Here is a 9439-nt window from a genome sequence, read left to right as displayed (position 1 = left end):
AAGTTCAGTGCAAATGGAGGCCAAAATGAGTTAGGGGTGAGGATCGGAGATCAGGAAATACCAAAGAGTGACCGTTTTCGCTACCTAGGATCTATCTTGCAAAAGAACGGAGAATTAGATGGAGATCTCAACCATAGAATACAAGCTGGATGGATGAAGTGGAAGAGTGCATCCGGCGTGTTGTGTGACCGTCGTAGGCCACTAAAGCTCAAGGGAAAATTTTATAGGACAGCAATAAGGCCGGCGATGCTGTATGACACAGAATGTTGGGCGGTGAAGCATCAATACGTACACAAAATGGGTTTGGACATGTGCAAAGAAGGCCTACTGACTCTCCGGTTCGAAGATGTGACTACGGGATAGAGGTTCAGGGCCGAAGGGGTAGAGGAAGACCTAGGAAAACTTTGGAAGAGACCCTAAGAAAAGACTTAGAGTACTTGGATCTAACGGAGGACATGACACAAAACCGAGCACAATGGCATTCTAGGATTCATATAGCCGACCCCACTTAGTGGGAAAAGGCCTTGTTGTTGTTGTTGTTGTTGTTGTTGTTGTGGAGTTCACCTATCAAAAGGAATATCAAACAAATTGATATTAACAAATCCCCGTGGCGCTAGGAGATCACCAAGTTCGTGTTGAACTTTAAGATTTTGTTATAAACCAGGATACTTGTACATTTGACTATAGTGACTTCTAGTTATCATGGAGAGTTTAGACCTGTCTACTAAAACTTGTACAAGTGATTCAAGCATGTTTTTGCTCCTGTCAGTATTAGTTATTGACTCATTGGACTCCATACACAGTTTCTGTGATGTCTTCTTCCACAATTTTATGGTTCGCAATCCTGCAGAGGTTTTTACTCAATTTAATTGTTTTAATTGTCTCATTGACCCATGCCGTTACACGAAAGAGAGAAATTATGTGTTTATCAGAAAAATCTGGCTAAACCAGCAACACATCACTCAACTTCATTAGAGCATGACAAATTTCACCTTATGGTTCACAAGCCGTACTTCTCTTTGGCATCGTAGATACAATCTTTCCCATTTAAGTTTATTATGATTTATTTGCTAGCTTAAAGTGCAGTTGAATGATGTTGTGCATGGCTATTTGCAGCGCAATGGGCACTTGGGTTTTCTCCGTAGCAGGGGCTTTGTTAGCGATTCCAGTGGGGATAAAAAGGAAACTTTAGCACCGCTTGTGTTCTTCGGCACAACAGGTACCATGCTTGACATTATAATGGGAATCACTTCGTGTGAAAGAGAACATACAGAACGCCAAGCGAAGCTATTCGAAGCCCAGACTTCTGCAACTGATGCTTCATTTGCTGAGACTGGGGCGGAAACATAGTCTTGACTCCTAAGCATATGCATCATATGCCCGTGTTTGGCTGCTGTCAATTTTCTCTTCAAATTCTTTACCGTAAAAGCTTAATAGTCGAACCTGTTGAATGACCCATTTGCTTGAATTCTGCCTTCCCTTTTTCATGGGTTAATAATCACACGAAAGTTGTTAATGACATAACGTCAGGTTTAATCTCCTTCACATGGCACGATTCCATGAGTTAATCATTCGAAGCAGAGAATTCTAATTCCTTTGTTTTTATTTATCTTGGAGATACCTGTATGAAAATTACTTTAAAGTTGTTCAGCAGCAAAGGTTATGACTTATAATATACGATGTATAATCACGAAGAGAAACTGGTGACATTACTGTTTTCATTATCCTGCTTTCTAGTCCGACACTGCACCAAACGCTTCACTAAGCTAGTTCAGCTTAGTCTAGTTTAAGCTAGTCCAGCTTTATCCCTAAAGCTAGTCCAGTCTGAGACAGTCTGGTGCAACAAACGCACCCATAAAGTCCTCCCTTGAAAGCCATGACAACGAGCTTCTCATCAGGCCTTTCTACTTTAGCTTAATTTGCTCAGAATCATTCAAGGTAGTTTCTTACACTTTCGTGTTTAGATTGGGGCTTCATGCTAAACATAACTTCGTGGCATTTTTTAACGTCTCGGTACGCAAAGAAGTTTACAGTAAATCTTTAGCTAATGTCTCAAAGTTGCTAACTGAGCGTGAAGGCAACTCTGAATACCATCTCATAGCAGGTTCTTCAATAATGGAAGGAAAAATCTTGCACATCCACACAGTGTTGCTATACATAACGATCCGATAATGCATGATGTGGTTGTCCAGATCGGAATTTCTGCGGTAACCCTTGAATTGGGGCAAAGTAAACTTTTTTCGGAGGAAGAATGGCCTTTATGGCGGAGGAAATAAGACTTTTGACCTTTGCAAAAACCTTACTTGAGACTTGGTTTTGAGCATCTCTCAAAGCGTCCTTAAAGTTATCGCGATTTAGAGGTTTGCGAGCTCATGGTCCTTAGAGGATTCCAGCTCATCGAAGTTAGGGTGCCTGTGCAATACAAGATAAACTATTGTAGTGCCTGAATGTCTGAGGTACTATTGATTACGGACCCCGCCTTTAGTCGTGTGAGTGACAATTCGATCGCTACGCTGCTCCGGGGGGCTAATTAAGAGCAGGCTTTTTTCGTTGAGACTGAAGGAGGAGTTTCAAGCAGGTGTCCTTCTAGAGTTGATGTACTCAGAACCTGAATTCCGAGACTGAAATTTGGGTATATGGGTTAGTTCCGCAAGCATTATCCAAGGCCTTCGTCCATCTCTCTATGTCGACGAAGTCGGTGCGGCTTTCTGCCTGACTAGCCTTATAGATCTTCTGAAAGTTGTCAACAACTTGCGTAACCTTGGTCAAAATCACCATGGGCTGCTCCAGAGTCGAAAGAGCGTCTTTGACCGAATTAGGATTGCTTCATGCAAGAAATAGAAACAAATCGTGAATTCATTAGGCACCCGTTAGGTACTATCCAAGGGTTCTCTAACGGTCAAGTTAGTGTAAATATCTTAGAACTTAAGAAGTAGGCAATATAGCGAATATGAAAGCAAAATATGTGTTACCATGTTAATCCATTTGAGGGTATATTTATACTAGTCATGGGAGACCTTTTAGGATAGTGAATCTTTATAAATCCGAAAGAATCCTAGCAGATATCTAGTAATAAATATTTATTTCTTTGTAGGATTGTGATTACTTGAGTCTTAAGTCAATCCGTAGATTGTAGGACTATCCAAAATTATAAGAAAATAGTCAATCGAAATAAATCTTGTATCTTACGGAGCAAGCATTGTCATTCTCAATAAGATTTGCCGGCCTTGCCAACCATTTTGGAGCCCAACAGGGTGTGGTGGCATCGTTTTTCCCTTTGTACAGCCGAGCCCAATCGAAGCTAGTTAGCCCATGACCAGACTTAGTATGCACTTGTATTCCGATACGTCTTACTTCGACTCAGGAAAATTCATGTTCCCCAAGTCATCTATTGTAAGCATGATCATGCTACATCCTTTTAAGCCTAACCTAGATGAGAGTTGATTTAGACTAGTTATAAACTATGGTCCCTTTGAGCAACTCCAACGGGACATATAGCCCGATGGACCGATGACTTTTTTGACCCAATAGCCCTAGCTATTTGCTTCAGCCCGTGCGGGCGTGTGGGCTGAGGGGGGGCCCAAGTTAAAGGCCCGGCTCGAATTGGTGGCCCGAGAGCCTGAGGCCAATCACGTTATAAAATTAATAAAAATTGTAAAAATTAATAAAAAAATGTAAAAAAGCAATAAACAATTAATAAAAAATTAAAAAAATGTAAACAATTAATAAAAAATCAGAAAAAAAAAGATTTAATTTTTCTATAAATATCTTATCATTATCTTCCACCTTACACCACAATTTTATATTTTCTCAAATATTTTGGGTTGTAATTTCTTATTTAATGAAACGTGGTACAACGAGACCGATTAAAAATCATATCGGAAATTTGAAATAAAATTATTTTTTTATTATTTTATAAAATAAAAAAATATTAATATTTTATTGCATATTGCCATGGCTATTCAGTTTAAAGGTAGAGATGCAAAATGCAATTACTGTTCATTAAAGACAATTACTGTTCACTGGGGGCTATTCAATTGCATGTTGCCCTAAGGGGCCTTGATACGCTGGAGTTGCTCTTAAGAAGTGCGGTGTTGTTACATTCCCAATTTCTTGATCTGAAGAAGGTAGTAGTAATTAGAGTAATGACATTGGGTCATGGTCTTTCAAAATAGGGTAATGCTAGGAAGACTAAATTTTTAAACCAAATTTGCACATGAAAACTAACGAAAAGTAAAAAAAAAAAAAACTTCATTTTTAATGAAAATCTCTTTTTAAATGTATAGTGAATAGTGACAGTTAAAGGTAAAAATGTGGTTTTTCGTTAAAAGTTAACAGTACCGGGAGTGTTTTGTTAAAACTCCTAATTTGCAAACTAAATGATGTGTCATCAATAGAAAATAAAAACGTTAATAAATAATTAAGTAATAATCCAATCATCAAAATCCGCATCATTTGGTTTACAGAATTGATCTCCCTGACATTATTCTTCAAAATATAAATTTGCACGATTTAATTTAATTTTTTTTTGAATTTTTATAATCACAATGTCAAAATAAACAGAAGCGTATGAAATAGAAAAAATACCGTGAAACCACATGAACTAGACAACTCTCACGCTTCCGTGCACTTTGTTTTACGCCCACCATTTCCATAGTCCCGATTCCGATTCGAAAACAGTGCGTCAGCGAAGGGAGAGACGATCATGCCATATTTTATTATTTATTAAATGACGAAAACAGCCCGTACCAAAAGTAATCGAGCTCTAAAATTCCCTGCCATTGAATGCAAAATCTAGACCCAATCAATAACACTCTGCAAGTGGAAGTAGAAACATCTCCGCTTCCAATTTCCCCATTTCGGTATTTGGCATTTGGCATTTGCTTTTCCCAGAATTCCGAAGCCAGGGAATCCATGGATCCAAACAGGGTAGAAGCCGAGCGGTTGCTCGGAATCGCCGAGAAGCTTCTACACAGCCGGGATCTCAGCAGCTGCCGCGACTTCGCAATTCTAGCTCAGGAGACCGAGCCGTTGCTGGAGGGCTCAGATCAGATCTTGGCCGTCGCCGATGTGCTCTTAGCCGCCGACAAACGCGTCAACAACCACCCCGACTGGTACGCCGTTCTCCTGTCCGATCGCCGATCCGACGACCTCGATCACATCAAGAAATCTTACCGACGGCTAGCGTTACTCCTCCACCCGGACAAGAACAAGTACGCCTACGCCGAGCACGCGTTCAAGCTCGTAGCCGATGCATGGGCGGTTCTGTCCGATCCGGCCAAGAAGCAGATTTACGACAACGAGCTGGGGCCGTTCAGCCGGATCGATCTCGGCTCTTCGATTTCGAACAAATTGCCGGTGCGGCGGGACAGCCGGGCCCGAACCGACGCCGGGGTGGGAAACGACGGCCAGCAGCAGCCGAGGTCGAGATTGTCGACTTTCTGGACGACTTGCCCGTACTGTTACGTGCTGTACGAGTACCCTAGGGTTTACGAGAGCTGCTGTTTGAGGTGTCAGAATTGTAAGAGAGGGTTTGAGGCGGTTGTTGTGCCGAATTTGCCGCCAGTGGTGCAGGGACAGGAGGCTTACTACTGCTGTTGGGGGTTTTTTCCGATGGGATTTGTTGGCGGGAGCGGGGCGAAGGGTAAGTCCACGGCCGCAGCCACTGCGGCCTTTCCCAATTGGATGCCACCTGTCTTTACAACCCCGCAGAGTAAAACTTCGGTGACTGCAGCGTCAGTGCCCCCGGCGGTGCCCGTGGTGCCGAATTCAGGTGGAGTGGTGGATGTTTCGGATGGGACCCCGGGATTGGGGACTAATCGGATTCCGAAGAAGAGAGGACGACCCAAGAAGTATGCATGAGCAGAAGAAGACTCGTTGTAATGGAATGCTTTAGGACTGGCAGAGAGAAATTTTTAGGTTGGTTTTTTGAAGCTGCTGAGTTTCGAAAACTCGGAAGGTAACTCTTTACAGTCTTTACTTTTGCTGTTGTTGATTTTTCTTTAGAATGTAATTGTTGGTTGTAGATGTTCGGATGTTCTCTTCTTAAGTTATGAAACTGACTGCATTTATAGATTTTGTAGTTGATGTGTAATCAGTAATATCCTTGTTCTGTATTTTGCCCAATGTCGTTTCATTAAGCGTTTTCAACCTGTCTATTGAGCCTCTTGTTCTTGTTGTCGTGTTCGGATATATATTGTTGGTGTGTTCGGTGATATTGAATGAATGCACATGTACATTCTGTTGGGACATGTCTGATCGGGTTAGCTGATTAGCTGAACCATCTTAGGCGTTTTAGTTTGTACGAGTTTCTCGGTTCACTTCTACCAACATAACTGAGACCTTGTTTTTAACACTTTGAGTTGTATGATTTTCTGTTGACGATAATGTTTGTAATTGTTCTTTTGCTAAGGTAGTTATTGTGTGATATTCAATAGGTAACAGAATGCAGAAGTTGACAGACAAACAAGAAGACTTAAATTAAATAGGGTAAAACACAATTTTGATCCCATTGTTATGACTGGGAATCATGCTTGATCATTGTCATTTTGTTGTTACCAATTTTGTCACGGTAATTGACTCCGGTAGCAATTTAAGTCCACCATTGAACTTATGTCACTTATGTCAATTGAATTGAACCTAGAATATGAATTTACCAAATTAAAACATTCGATTAGAAAGGAAAGAAAGTTAGAATTATAACTTTGAATCGAAGATACAGATAGAGAATTTCCAAGCGTTGCTTTGTATCAGATCATATGTCAATGAGTATTCAACCCATTAGGTAAAATGATATCTAATCCCCTAAACTGTTAATTCAATTAATGGAAGTTACAAATTGGACGTAATTGCTAACTGAGAACCCCCTTGACCAATACTGGAAAACTAAAACAATGACAGTAGTGATTTTGTATCAAAACGCAGTCACCAAAATTGTGTCTACCCAAATAAATGAACAGAGGCTAAAGTGCGTAGCGTAGAGCTGTCGAATTGCAAGTACTGCTTAAATTCCCTTTCAGTCAGGCAATTCTAACCAGTCCAACCAGTCAATAACCGAGTGATTATTTATCCATTTCCATTTCCACATCTTCCGTCTCGATGTACTTCTAGGAATAATCTTCACTCCATACATTGTATAATTACTTCTATAGTAGCAGCGGCTGCGTGATAGCAGCTACTGCATCCTCTGTTATGAATGAATTGAGCGACTGATTTTGCTGCAGCTGCTGAAGTATGCTAGTTAGCTATGCTTCATACTGTTATGTGGTAATAGTGTAAAGTGATTTTGTAAGTTCAGTTTGATTTTGAACATCTAATAGGCTAAACCAGAAACCCGTAGGCTATAAAGGGTTGACCGCTAGACATCCTACTGAATGTGGAAGACATATTAGTTGTTTACAGACTCTAGAGGGAGGTGTAAGGTTAAAGCAATAATATCTACTTGGTACATGTAAGACTACAAGCCATTGCGGTGATTCGTAACTCATACAGTTGCATAAACTTTACTGGTTTCACCTTTCCTAGATTGAGACAGCATTTTGATAGTAACATCATTGTCGTTATTTCTTTGCCATTCTGAGCGTCGTGCATATCCGTATTAATTCTCTTCTTATCAGATCAATTCCTTCGATTTTATAAAGTAGAACATTGCCAAAAGTATGCACATATGGTTTGATAAGATTTCTATTTGCATAGTACGGAAAACATCGAACGTTTCGCTAGAATTAGTGTGTGACTTGTCTTCTTCTTTTCGGTTTCTTCTTTTTTTGGGTCTGGATTTGTTGGCCCTTTTGTAATGTTACTGGGTAAGCAGGAAGGTGTGAAGTTCCAGCAACTGCTAATTGAGACACCTCTAAGCCAAGGTGGCTATATCTCAAACCTATCAGGCACCACCGCCCATATGCTTTAACTTGCTTGCATGACATTGCATGATTGGTTGAGAATACTGTCACCTCAGCATCGCAGTTGCATGTAATAGTTATGACTAAGTACATACGTACACTCCTCGAACTCGGTTCTTCCATCACGACTCGTCCAGCCTTGAGCCTTTGTAAGGTAAAAGAAATATGCATAGTAAAATCGTGGCCACTGGCTAGTCAAGCTCAAGAATTTGAATTTAGTTACCCATATCCAATTCCAAATAAAAATCCAGGTTTCCAATTTTAACCGGATTCTGCAGAGACCTGGGTCTTTCATCTCATTTCGTATGTGATCTTAATGATGAATCATGTACACATATGGGAATATTTGGTAGAGAGAAATGATATATCAAACTTCCTATAAAATTAGCCATGTATCCAAGTATCCATAATGAATTTTAGCCCCGTTTTAAGAATTTTACAATTTTAACCAAACTAGAGGTTAAAAATCTTAAATGCCTTTAGAGAAAGATGTAAATGGAATGAATTCACCGTTATCGTGACGTCTCGTTCTAATAAAATTGTTTTTATTTTATAGATCTGAGATGGCACATGGTAGTGAATCCGTTTAATGTAAATTGCTTTCTCGTCTCTGATTTAGAATATAAGAAATGATAAACGTGCACTTTTCTTTTTCTCCTACACATCTTTTTTTTTTTTAACGTTTAATTTCAATGGCCAGAAATAAAGAAGGGTGTGAGAAATAAAAAATGATGTGTAAAAATAAACTCCTGAAAATTAGCCGTATTCAACTCCCCTTATTGAATTTTTGCCCCATTTTTAGAATCTTACAAATTGAACCAAACTAGAGGTTTAAAAGGCTTAAGAGTATCTCAAAAGGAGTTCCTAATTACAATTGATGGAGGATTTAAAATATTCGACTTCAATTATGCTCCGTATCCACATCCTAAGATAGGGATCCATCGGGGTGTGTTTGATACGCAGACGAGACGGGACGGAACGAAGGTGTAATTTTTGAAAAAGACATGGGGTATATTTGTCTTAAAATGGTAAAACATTGTGTTCCACAGACGTGGAACAAACCCGTTCCAGGGGGGAGGTGGGACGCAAAAACACCCAAAATCTGTCCCGTGGAACAGCCCGTTCCACCCATTTTTGGCGCACCAAACGCGGGACGGAACGCCTCGTCCCGTTCCGTCCCGTCCCGTCCCACGTACCAAACGCACCAGGAACCCCTAAATCCTAACATAGGGAGGGAGAAAGGAGCCCTGGCGGCTCTCTATAATTAATGCAAACGGTTTAAATATTGTTTTAAATAACTAATTAATTCTTATTGACTAATTATTGACTCATAGTTATTATAACTCTCTAAAATAGAGAGTATGGTTGGAGTACAACTCTTTCAGAGAATTATTTTAACTAAAATTTTGCTATATAGCAGAGAGCGTGATTGAAAATGCTCTAAATGCCTTTGAATGGAAAGCTCTCTATTGTTTATTACAAATTGAGACTCTTATACTGGTCAAAATGTTTATGGTGTCCGGCAGAAAATGTAGCAG

The 9439-nt window shown here is 40.0% G+C and overlaps 1 protein-coding gene across 1 annotated transcript; it reads left to right on the top strand.

Moving 5' to 3' along the window:
• The first annotated feature begins 4632 nt into the window (after nt 1-4632).
• LOC126604892 (uncharacterized) lies at nt 4633-6116 on the top strand. Its single transcript, XM_050272218.1, has one exon. The coding sequence runs from the start codon at nt 4786-4788 to the stop codon at nt 5860-5862; it is 1077 nt and encodes a 358-aa protein (XP_050128175.1). The 5' UTR covers nt 4633-4785; the 3' UTR covers nt 5863-6116.
• The last annotated feature ends 3323 nt before the right edge of the window (nt 6117-9439 follow it).

Source organism: Malus sylvestris, chromosome 15 (genome assembly GCF_916048215.2).
Source record: "Malus sylvestris chromosome 15, drMalSylv7.2, whole genome shotgun sequence".
NCBI lineage: Eukaryota > Viridiplantae > Streptophyta > Magnoliopsida > Rosales > Rosaceae > Malus > Malus sylvestris.
The sequence above is the reverse complement of the archived record's forward strand: the minus strand, read 5'-3'. Positions and strand labels throughout refer to the sequence as shown.

Excerpts from the sequence above, each read along its gene's own strand:
- LOC126604892 (XM_050272218.1), top strand. The coding sequence starts at position 4,786 with ATGCAAAATCTAGACCCAATCAATAACACTCTGCAAGTGGAAGTAGAA.